Source organism: Lytechinus pictus, chromosome 14, assembly GCF_037042905.1.
Source record: "Lytechinus pictus isolate F3 Inbred chromosome 14, Lp3.0, whole genome shotgun sequence".
NCBI lineage: Eukaryota > Metazoa > Echinodermata > Echinoidea > Temnopleuroida > Toxopneustidae > Lytechinus > Lytechinus pictus.
The window spans coordinates 15,765,331-15,777,939 of record NC_087258.1 but is presented as its reverse complement, the minus strand read 5'-3'; the positions used below and the strand labels follow the sequence as shown (position 1 = coordinate 15,777,939).

The 12,609-nt window shown below is 37.3% G+C and overlaps 1 protein-coding gene across 1 annotated transcript; it reads left to right on the top strand.

The window, feature by feature from the left end:
• Nucleotides 1–563: 563 nt before the first annotated feature.
• Nucleotides 564–6,337, top strand: LOC129275794 (dual oxidase-like). Its single transcript, XM_064109766.1, has 6 exons — nucleotides 564–756; nucleotides 1,558–1,736; nucleotides 2,754–2,872; nucleotides 3,346–3,540; nucleotides 5,903–6,022; nucleotides 6,297–6,337. The coding sequence occupies exons 1-6, from the start codon at nucleotides 607–609 to the stop codon at nucleotides 6,335–6,337; spliced, it is 804 nt and encodes a 267-aa protein (XP_063965836.1). The 5' UTR covers nucleotides 564–606.
• Nucleotides 6,338–12,609: the final 6,272 nt, after the last annotated feature.

The following is a 12,609-nucleotide window of genomic DNA, read 5'->3' as shown; positions in this document are numbered from 1 at the left end:
AAAATGCACCACTTTGTTATACTCTTATCAAAATGTTATGATTTAAGCAATTCAAATTCAAAGTCAAAGTAATTTTTCTTTCTTTAAGGAATGAACAATGCGAGTTCCGAACATCCACCATGGACTCTTCAGGCTTTAAATCGGGTCAAGCTGAGTTCCAGCTGGGGTGACCATGCAAAAAAAATCACAATCCAATGGTCATTGTTACGTTTTTGTACACGGTTTATGAAAAAATAAGGGGGGGGGGTGGGCTTCCGCGGTCCCTGTATGATATAGTGGGAGTTTGAATATTGATAAATCAAAGCAATTGATTTTCGAATGAAATTGATGTGTTCTCAGATTATTGACCTGTAATCAGATGGTTTATTCCCAATTCTGCATGTCAGATATCACACACAATAGCCACCTGTTTTCCAAAATTTATCACATAGAACGGTCTGAGGTACATTTGTACCAATGGAAGTAATATTTAGCCAGTTATCATTTGAATGTATAAAATCCAATTCCTATAACTAGCAAGGAAAATGAAGAATGATCGGTGTTTTATAAATTCTTGTCTTTCCAGGGCGTGTATTCGGACCATTGGAATTCTCTCGTCGTGATCTGATGGCGCTGAATATCCAACGAGGCCGTGACCATGGTTTGCCGGATTATAATACAGCTCGTGAGTGTCTGGGATTAGGACGAAAGAATTCTTTCGCAGAAATCAATAAAAATCAACCTGAATTAGCACCAGAAACATTCATCGGTCCAGAGGTAAGCAGTCACTACTGTAGTGTTTTTAGATGAAAAAAGGAGTACACGACTCTTATATCTTGGGTAGGAAAGAAATCAATTTTAACACGTTAAACCAGCCTCAATTCACTCCATTAGGTCGTCTCGCTCGCTCGCTCCCATCTCTGTCCACTTTTATTTTCTGTTTCTGTTCATGGTAACTATCGTAGTAGGGACTCAATAGGACAACATTTTGCTGGTCAACGCCAAGCTGGTATATAACCAATTACCTAGGAAACATTTTACGTCTAGGTTAATCAGTCATCATAGTGGCTGACCTTATAGAGGACCTTATATACTACCCTTGGGCCTTTTTATCAAAGTGGAGGCAATGGCATGGTGGGAATTCGAACTCACAACCTTGCGATTAAGAGTCCAGTGCTCTAACCACTGGACCACACGACCCATTACTTGCAGTAATTTGCAGCACAGATCTCACTTTTTCAAAAAATAGTGTGATCGAAGGTTAGTCGGAAAGGAGTGAGTTGGGATTATGAAATTTCAAAAGTCATAGATATTGACACTGATTATAAGTTTTAAAAAAGTCTTGCTCGCTCGCGATATTTTAGAAATTATGCCTCATACACATGTTTAGAAACCTCAAATTTCTTTGCGCATTATTCCACCGATAATAATCATGATAATGATGGTGACGAATATGATGATGAAGATGTTAATTATGAAAATCGAACGTTTTTGATACTGATGACAAAATGGCTATTTAAAAAAAAAATCTAGAGGGAAATATTTATGCATCCTCTCTCCAAATTTTGCATTTGTTAGGAACTGGAACGACTAAGAGCGGTATACGATGGTGATCTTGACCAAGTAGACATATGGGCCGGAGGATTGATGGAAACCACGAGCAATGGACCTGGGGAACTCTTCAGATTCATCATCAAGGATCAGTTTGTAAGGTCAAGGGATGCTGATCGATTCTGGTTTGAAAACGAAAAGAATGGGTGAGAAATCGTATTCTCTAATTCTCAAAGTATCAGCATCATTCCTAACCGAATTTCATTTAACTTAATGTAATGTTCATACCAGACATGGATCCAGGGGGAGTGGTAGTGCTGGGTGCACCACGGAAAATTGCACCAAAAAATAAATTTTTGTCGATTTATATCTGGAGAACAAACCCCCATCACCCTACATAGTTCATTTGTGAGAGATAAGCCTTTTTTATGGCTCCATTTTATTCTTTTCCAGAGACCAAACCCCCTTCATAAGTGAGTAATGACGCTTTTTTTTTTTTGGGGGGGGGGGTAGTCGAATTATTTGGGACAAAAAGCACATCCTTTAGAAAATCCTGGGTCCACGATTTCGAAAATGTTTCTCTCTCAACCGTCTCTCTATCTCTCTCTCACACTTCCACTTATAATCCTCCTCCCCACATCCAATTGTTATTTAGCCTACCTCCATATTCTTTTCTCCCGTTTCCATCTCCTGTTGATTGCTGCTACATAATTATGTTTCATCTGCTATTCGCCCTCACATTTGCCGGGTCTGGTATGAAAAATAAGATGAAGTGAAACTTATTTATCCTACCCATACAAAATTTGGTTATCACTTACTACGTGCAGTATTTGTTTCACTGGCTACATGTTAGGGGCTGGTGTCCTCATTTGCTCGAGCTCCTGTGGGATGACTGTCCCTTAAACTGTAATTGAACGGAGCAGCAAGCAGGAGAGCATCTGTCCCCATCAGGATGTAGCTATGACTTTTGATCAGTAATGTCAAATCTTACATACTTGCGATAGTAAATGTTTGTAACTTTGCATAGTGTAAATTTTATCTTCTTGTATTAATTTGTTTTTATCAATTTTTCGTTTATGTACAAGATAACAGTTGTTGTGTTAGCGCAATTAGCGTATTCGGACGACGCGTTCACTCTACAAATCTATACTATAACCCCCCCCCCCAAAAAAAAGATCGTTCATTCTGATTTCTGACTTTCGTCAATAATTCCTCTCTGGCAGTTTATTCACTCCGGTCGAGATTGCATTCATCAGGAATATCACATTATGGAATATTATTGTAGCTGCCACTTCCATCAATGGATCAGCCTTACAAAAAGACCCTTTCCACTACACAGAGAGTAAGTCTATTTCCATGTAAGCATTCCTGCGCATGTTATAAACCCAGTTTTCATAACACTTGTCATTAGAAAACAAACGACCCATCATTACCGGTTTTAAGGAGCACATGTACCTTTGACATCAATGAATAGCTTATGAAGAGAGCTTTGGTGAAGCTGAGCCAGTGGATCTGACCAGATTTTTTCCTTAACATATAACCTTCATTATTTGTCCATATAGATGTACGAAATGCAAAATATCAAAAATGATACGACAGAATAATACAAAAAAGCAAAATAATTCATATAAGTTTTATGTACTCCTGTCTGGCCATCAAGATATATAAATTTTGTTTTTGTTTTTCTCCCAAATATTAGACTGATTTAATTTACTCCCAAAAAGATTCAAGCATCCCTTGAAAAACTTTGTGACATTAATCACCTAATCGACTAATCTAAGATGACTATTAATTAACTTATACTTGTGACTGTAGATGATCCATGCTATGCTGAGCATCCATTCGAGGGTGAGAATCGAACCATCAGTGAAAATGACATGGAACCATGCACCAAGCTTCAAATATTTGACTACTTCACTGGTAGTGAGGTGTCTTATGCCCTCTCCTTCCTTGCTCTTGGAATATGGGTTGTAGAGGCAGTTTATAATCACTCGCGTCGCGTGCGGGCTCGTAATCACTCGCGTTTTGAATTTTTGGCGATTTTTTTTATTTCGGTGCGATTTTTTTTTAACGGTGTCTTCAATGGGACAGACATGCAGAAAATGAAATTGAAATTCTAGTTTCGTTTTAAGCCGGCAATTAAGTGCCTTAAAATAAATGTACTCGACTACTGTTTTAACATAACAAACAAGCAAATCAGCCATGTGGCTCAACTAACTTAGAATAGATCCGGACTTCTACTGTGTCTTATATACGAGGACTCCGCGTCGGAACTTGCCATATCTGCCACATCGATATTACATCGTATCATTCCCATATGCGGACATGCCTGCATGCAATGGCCCCAAGGCGGCCGGACCCGGCCGCGGTCGGACACGACGTGCATCGGTAGCATGGAGCAAGCTAACGTGAGTCGAGCTGAGTTAGATCCCACGTTATATATGGGACGCCGATTGTACCAATATTATATAGAACAATTATTTGTTATATAATAATTATTCATTAAATAATAACTATTATTTATATATAATTTACATTCTATTTGTAAATAATTACTATTATATAAAATAACATTTCTAATTATTTATATATAACTCCAAGGAATACTTCATTACTTGTAAATAATAATAGTTCGACAACTATTATCTATAAATAATGATTATTTGTTTTTCATTATCTATAAATAATAATTTTTGTGTTTCATTATTTATAAATAATGACACTGCATACTTCATTATTTATGAATAATTGCAATTCGTTTTTTAATATTTATAAATAAGTTTGTCGAGTTTTCTATTATTTGTAAATGATAATTATCTATTAACAATGCCAGTGCACATTTCTTTATTTATAAATAATTTGTTGAGTTTCCCATTATTTATAAATAATGAAAATTCATCGTGTTTCATTATTTATAAATAACATTTTTGTTTGAATATCCCATTATTTATAAATAATCATTATTTATAAACGATTTTTACAGTTTGCCATTATATACAAATAATCGTTATTCATATACAAATAACCATTATTTATAAATAATGAAAAACAAATAATCATTATTTATAAATAATGAAAAACAAATAATCATTATTTATAAATAATGAAAAACAAATTATCATTATTCATAAATAATGAAAAACAAATTATCATTATTCATAAATAATGAAAAAAAATAATCATTATTTACAAATAATTAAAAAGAAATAATCATTATTTATAAATAATGAAAAACAAATAATCATTATTTATAAATAATGAAAAACAAATAATCAGTATTGATAAATAATGAAAAACAAATAATCATTATTTATAAATAATAGAATGTCGAACTATTATTATTTACAAATAATGAAGTATTATACTTGGAATTATATATAAATAATTAGAAATGTTATTTTATATAATAGTAATTATTTACAAATAGAATGTAAATTATATATAAATAATAGTTATTATTTAATGAATAATGATTATATAACAAATAATTGTTCTATATAATATTGGTACAATCGGCGCCCCATATATAACGTGGGATCTAACTCAGCTCGACTCACGTTAGCTTGCTCCATGCTACCGATGCACGTCGTGTCCGACCGCGGCCGGGTCCGGCCGCCTTGGGGCCATTGCATGCAGGCATGTCCGCATGTGGGAATGATACGATGTAATATCGATGTGGCAGATATGGCAAGTTCCGACTCGGAGTCCTCGTATAAGACACAGTAGAAGTCCGGATCTTTCTAAGTTAGTTGAGCCACATGGCTGATTTGCTTGTTTGTTATGTTAAAACAGTAGTCGAGTACATCTTATTTAAGGCACTTGCCGGCTTAAAACGAAACTCAAATTTCAATTTCATTTTATTTTCCCAGCGTGTTTGTCCCATTGTAGACACCGTTAGAAAAAAAATCGCACCGAAATGAAAAAAAAATCGCCAAAAATAAAAAACGCGTGTGATTACCAACGCGACGCGAGTGATTACGAACGCGAGTGAATATAATAAGCCGTTGTAGATGATGCGCGTTATAACGAATCAAAGTATGCCATCAGGCGAAAGTTATTGTTATGATGTCTCTGAAACCATTTTACGAGGGGCATCTTTGTCTTGAGAACTAAATCAGTACAAATGAAAACAGTTTGAAAATTGGGGATTTTGCCTTTGTATGGGAGGGTATTGCACTTCTGTAGGGAAGAATATCTGAAGATGATACATTTTTGGTATTTTATTTGCAGCAGGGAAGAGAAAAGACGAAAACTTCATGATTTATATCAGTATGAAGATTGGGTAAACGTAAATATTTTGAACCACTCACTGTGTGCAGAACTCTGAAGCCATGCTATTTGAAGTCTATGTTTTTGACCCCTCTGTACACAGGTGTTATAGCAGTTCTCCTCATCCTGGCTCATATTAGACAACATCGCATCCAGGAAGCTCGCAAGTTACAACACAGGAAAACTAGGTCACGTGACCCAAGTAGAATCAAGACCTACGCAGGTATGTACTTCTGAGTCTAGCTCTGGTATTCTCCTTATTAAACCGCTCCCCTCTTTCTACCCCGCCTTCTCCAATTCTTTTCAGAGTACCCACCGAGCTCTTGTATGCTTAAACTCTAAATTTTTATCTACATTTGCATGTCTTTGTAGTTGTATCCTCTTTTTTCGTGGTATAAAATGGTATGTTTATTTTGGAAAAAAGGGGGTAATTGCACCCAACCCCAAAAAGAATTTGTGTATTTAATACATTAATTCTGTTCTGGTTTTCCTTTAAGTAATTCTAAGGAAAACGTCTAATGGCATGATGGTTGGTTAAGAAAACACACATTTATGATTTTGTTGGAATAACGGACATTTCTGTTGAATCGTTTGTTTGTTGATAAAGCTTCTGAATGAAGGGAAGGGACCAGACAAGTTCAAGTCAAACTAGGACCTGGAAAGAAGATCCGAATCACCAACGACCGTGGAAACAAAATTTTCCGAACTGTTGACCTCACCTCCTATAACAAGGTCCTTATATCCACATAATTATCAACTTTACCTCCTAGATCCAAACACGCTCATGTAGCGCTCAAATCAACGTTTAAAGAGTTACTGTCCGAGCTTTTACCAACGTATTAGGATGGATGAGAATCTATTTTATGTCTAACAAATCAATGAATACACTCCTAATACATTAATTTCGATAAACAAGTGATGACTTGAATCAACCATTCAGAGCAGGTATAATGAGGTATAGTGAGACGCAGACAAACAATGACTTGTTGATTGGTGAATGGTATTGTGATTTGATAATATTGACTATTTTTGCTTCTCTGAAACTACCTATGATTAATGTCTTGTTTTGAATTTCACCTCGAACTTCCTAGTTTATTTGAGGTAGTCTTCTGCATTACAGCACATTTGTTTCATTAAAAACATTGTATATCATTGTGAGTAAATATCAAACATTGACATCACGACCACATCTTGTTATCACAGGTTGGGCTGCAAGTATCCCCTGATGGTAAGCGACGCTACATGGTTGTCAAGTTCGATCGCGAGAACGACATCGTACTGAAGTTCCCTGACCCTGAGAGCCGACTAGAATTAGTATCAGCATCATTCCTAACCGAATTCCATTTAACTTAATATCATGTTCATACCAGACATGGATCCAGGGGGAGTGGTAGTGCTGGGTGCACCGACAATAAAGGAATGACACTTCACTCACAATAGTTGAATAATTGTACCTTAATTTATTAGGCAGCTCATGACTTCAACCGCGGCGCCGTCAAGGGGCGAATTACAGTCGTTGCATTGACACTGAAACCAATCCACCACAAGGTGGCGCTATAGCACAAACAACAAACATTGGCGTGACCACTTTGTCTTTTAAAGTATTGAACTTCCAATTCCATGTAAACAGGTACTACCTTACAAAAAGTTAAAAACAATGCCATATCCCTACAGAATACAAATCTACCAACCTCTAAAAGGTATAGAAATTCCGTATAACAACAAATAATGCTTATTAAAAACCAACCATTGTAATTATTCTTGATACTACAAATATCAAACCCTTACAGTACTAATGTAAAAAACGTTAAATAATTACTATCAAACTAAAATCAAAACCTCTCATCTTTACCTATCAGCAAGGCTATAACATGGAAATATAAATATCACAACCACATATATGCACTCTCCTAAAGATATAAACACATAACATTGCATAAAATGTGTAACATACTGTTAGGGGCACTAACAAGCTTTCTTAACCAAAACCATAAGATGAAACAATTTACATCACAATGCATAAACATGTGTATCTTCAACATCCCCATAAAATCAAGCATTCTAAACAGGCGATAAATAAACATTAACACCAAGTCACAAGCTAAACTAAACCAAAAACAAAACCAAGTCAAATGTCATTTCAAGTCAACCATTAAAAAATGTTATGCAAAACAATAAACCTGCCAACGCTTGTCCCTTAAAAGAAAACCTAACAATCAATGCCTTTAAGTATAACTCATACTTAAGGAAGAAAACCAGCCCAGTTGTGCTAAGGAAATAAAACCAAGTAAGGGCAAACCAAAAACAGCAATACCATACACTACGCCAAGATAATGTAAATAAAGACATTAGTGGCTCAAAATATATCCTGTAAATGAAAACAAATAAAATGACTTAGCTATTAAACTTGACAGCACACATACAGGAAAGGAAACCATAAACAAAGTAAATGCATATTAATCTCAAACACTACTATCAAGTCCCATGTCATCTAAGTTATCTGACCTAAAAACAATAAACTAAACAAATTATAAAATTGCCAAACTATGCAATAGATGAATAATGTTCTTATTAAATAAAGACATCACAATTCATAACCAAAATAGATGCATTGATGAACCTATTACTGTAGAACCATTCCATAAAGAAACAGGGACACTTTGTAATAAAACATCTGCATAACAAAAAGCCATTAACTTCACAAGCATTAAAATGGACCCTTCCACAACCATCAAAATAACAAAAAGGATTCCATACATAGTTATATACACAAGTGCACAGTCAGGTGAACTGTTGTCAGACTGGGTACCACATAGTCACGCTGATTAAATTAAAAATAACACCGTTATCTTGCAGAAATCAATCAAAAGCTAAGGTACAAGGCATACATATACATCCATAAAAAGTGTGTGGTGGAAATAATTATGTGAAATACAGCAAATGTGGAAATCTTGAAACACATCCTGGAAAAATCATGTTAGGCACATCAAATACGAATCAATTAAAAAATGGATACTTGTATATGATTTACACGTCACCTCCCCTAAACAAACAAATAAAAGTAGCACACACACACAGCCAGCAAACATTAAAATGTCTAAGCACACAACAAACTTCAGTATAGGAAATCAAATTTAATGACAGACCAGTAGGCATAACATGCACATCAAAATATTAACACAATCAGCTGTACAACTCCAACCCAATGAAAGGCGAATAAAAATAAATGGAAAAAACATCATTCTTTAAACAAAATAAAGGCATAAGCATCACAACAAAAGGAGCAGTATACAGTGATTAGTACAAAAAGAAAACATATCTTGCATAAAATGTGCAAAAAAAAAAACAATCGTACTGTATATTCTAAAACAATACATTATGTATGCAATAAAAATAATCAATTATGCAATAAAAATGTGAAGGGAAGAAAATAATCATAAACATACATAATATGAACAATACCTCATACATGCAATTAGCAGTGTCCATAGTATACGTCATCATTAATTGTCCGTGAACAAAAAGGTAAAACAATAGCAGTCAATATAGGATGTTTATCCCAGATTTCACTTTAAAAAGTGCAAATGTCCATCTCTCAGAATCAAAGGGAGGATACAACAGTTCATTGGTACCTTGTATCAATGTCTGGTGGACGACCAGGAGGGGGTCCTATGGACAACCAAAATGTTGAGAGGCCTGGCCGTTGTTCTGAAGGTGGAGCGATGTTCGCGGGCGACGTCCTATGAACAAGGTGACGAAAAGCCAAAGGAACAGTTCCATGGGATGGGTTGTAAAGACCAGTCACAGGAACAAAGGGAGCATACAGTCTATTGCCAACATCCGGCGGGGGACCTGGTTGGCCTATAACCTCCGTGGTGAGGTCATCACGAGTAGGGATACTGCGTCCTTTGCGAAAATCCGGGGGGCGACCTGGCGGGTCCATAACCTCTGTGGTAAGGCCTTCACGAGTAGGGATACTGCATCCTTTGCGAACATCCGGGGGGTGACCTGGTGGGTCCATCACCTCTGTGGTAAGGCCTTCACGAGTAGGGATACTGCATCCTTTGCGAACATCCGGGGGGCGACCTGGTGGGTCCATAACCTCTGTGGTGAGGCCATCACAAGTTGGGTCACAGTGTTGGTAGCAAGGGATCAAGCACTCACCAATGAGAGGAGAATCCATCACTACAGGACTAGAATTAGTAGCCAGTGAAAACTTGTCAAAATCAGTATTCTGTAGACATCCTGCTTTACTAAGCAGGTCGGCGTGTGTAAGGTTAGGTTGGGTGTCTATACCAATATCCACAGCGGGACCAGATGTTGTGAGCTTCACGTCATAGTCAGGAACTGAAACTAGCTCGGATTGAAGTTGCTGGCATGCAGCGACATCGTTCTGGGTAGCAGTGACTAGGTCAACCGACGAGCTGTTAATGACTTTGATAAAAGCAGTGCCTGATGGTGAAGGGTCACACAAGGGCGTTATGATGGAAAGCACGTATTGCAGTGTCTCAGTGCCGCCGGACATATGCGGAACGACTGGAGGTACGTGTGGCAATTCGTCGGTGCCACCGGACATACGTGGAACGATAGAGAGCGTAAGTGGCAATTTCTCGTCGCAACCGGATATGAGTGGAACGCTAGGCGCATGTTGCAATTTCTCAGTGCCACTGGGCATATCGGAAATATGGTCATGTGAATTGATATCGCGTATCGACAGCGAAGTGTCAGGACCATAAGTGTACGACGGTCCATCACCTATGGTGATGCGGTGCTTAGCAGGACGGATGGTAATGTCATGTAACTCTATGAATGGAATTCCTGCATGAATTTGAATAAGCGGTGAGTCTACGACATACGCTTCGAAAAGCAAGTGTTCCCCATTCCTACTTAAGGTAAGACTTGTCGTACCAATAACTGGAAGGCGCGAGGAACGGTTAGCATAACACACCGACCGAAGGGTATCTGTAGGCCTGATGACAGCACCAAGACTTTGAACGCTGGAAAGACCAATGAGGTTCTGTGGTGAACCACTGACAAGTTTGACCTTGACGAGCTTTTGACCATGAAAAAGATTGACACTTGGAGACGGAGAGGAAAGGCTGGCCACTGAAAACTGTGGCGAATGTGTAACCTTGGAGTGGTACTCACCTAACTCCGATGAGTCACTCATATCATCGCCGAAAAAATCTCCATGGATTTCATGCGGTCTGCCTGACTCTGGCAAGACCTCGGCACGACCGAAAGAACTATCTGTTAAGCCTGTTCTAACAGGCAAAGCATCCTCACTATCCGAAATAGAACAATCATAATCATCATAGCGGCATTCATCACTCTCAGATAAATCAGAGACAGAGTCAGCATATAGAAGTTGACAATCATCTTGATAATCATCACTTACATCCAAATACTCTGACCAAACTGATTTGGAAGAAGTCAAGCAATTTTGTGTACTGATACTTCTTTCAGACTTTTTCAAGAATGAGCACTCACTTTTGTTACGACTACAATTATATTTAGATGCTGAATAGTAGGGATTGTCACAAGTAGGTCCAACGTTTGAGTAAGAACTAGATCTGTATCCAACACTATTTGTGTTATGTGTACTAGCTTTATGACTGTCTTGATTATGTACTGTACAATGTAAAACCCTACTTGCTCTAGGAAAGGAATGAGAATGGTCTTCAATGACAGACTCATCATGATCAAAACAATATTCATCATCATATGCATAATCATCATTGTTTAAATCATACAAATCAAGATTGTCACAATCACTTACAATCATATCATTTTCTTTCTCTCTTCCGATTTGGATTAATGTTGAATTATCATTAACAATTTGTTCATGTTGGTTATGTTTAGTGTAGTAGCCTCTATCTTGGGCATGATACTGGCGGCCGCTCTCTCGGGCCTGTGGAAGGTACCGGTACATGTACCGGGGATAAGCCATCGTAAAAGGCTATGTGTGGGGATGAGTGTTAGCCGTGGCGTGAGAAGACATGATTAACAACGAACTACAACTACCTATCACGAACAAGTGGAATGCCTCTGGCCGTCTCACCTGCATCACGCGATTCAATATAGCAGCAGTGCTGATTTTGAAAACTACTATAACTCGCACAAGATGTTCAGTGATACTTGGTTACTCTTATTTCCACGTTTTATGAACTAGACCAATACACTTATAGAGATATGATGGCAATTCAACAAATACCCCCAACGTGGCCAAAGTTCTTTGACCTTACATGACCTTTGACCTTGATCATGTGACCTGAAACTCGCACAGGATGTTCAGTGATACTTGATTACTATTATGTCCAAGTTTTATGAACTAGACCAACACACTTTCAAATTTATGGCTGTAATTCAACAAATACCCCAATTTGGCCAAAGTTCATTGACCCTAAATGACCTTTGACCTTGATCATGTGACCTGAAACTTGCACAGGATGTTCAGTAATACTTGATTACTATTATGTCCAAGTTTCATGAATCAGATCCATAAACTTTCAAAGTTATGATGGTAATTCAACAGATACCCCCAATTCGGCCAAAGTTCATTGACCCTAAATGACCTTTGACCTTGGTCATGTGATGTGAAACTCATGCAGGATGTTCAGTGATACTTGATTAACCTTATGTATAAGTTTCATGAACTAGGTCCATATATTTTCTAAGTTATGATGACATTTCAAAAACTTAACCTTAGGTTAAGATTTTGATGTTGATTCCCCCAACATGGTCTAAGTTCATTGACCCTAAATGACCTTTGACCTTGGTCATGTGACATGAAACTCAGGCAGGATGTTC

Excerpts from the sequence above, each read along its gene's own strand:
- LOC129275794 (XM_064109766.1), top strand. The coding sequence starts at position 607 with ATGGCGCTGAATATCCAACGAGGCCGTGACCATGGTTTGCCGGATTAT. Across the intron at positions 1,737-2,753 it reads TTTGAAAACGAAAAGAATGG|TTTATTCACTCCGGTCGAGA; the intron begins GTGAGAAATCGT and ends CCTCTCTGGCAG. Across the intron at positions 2,873-3,345 it reads CCCTTTCCACTACACAGAGA|ATGATCCATGCTATGCTGAG; the intron begins GTAAGTCTATTT and ends TTGTGACTGTAG.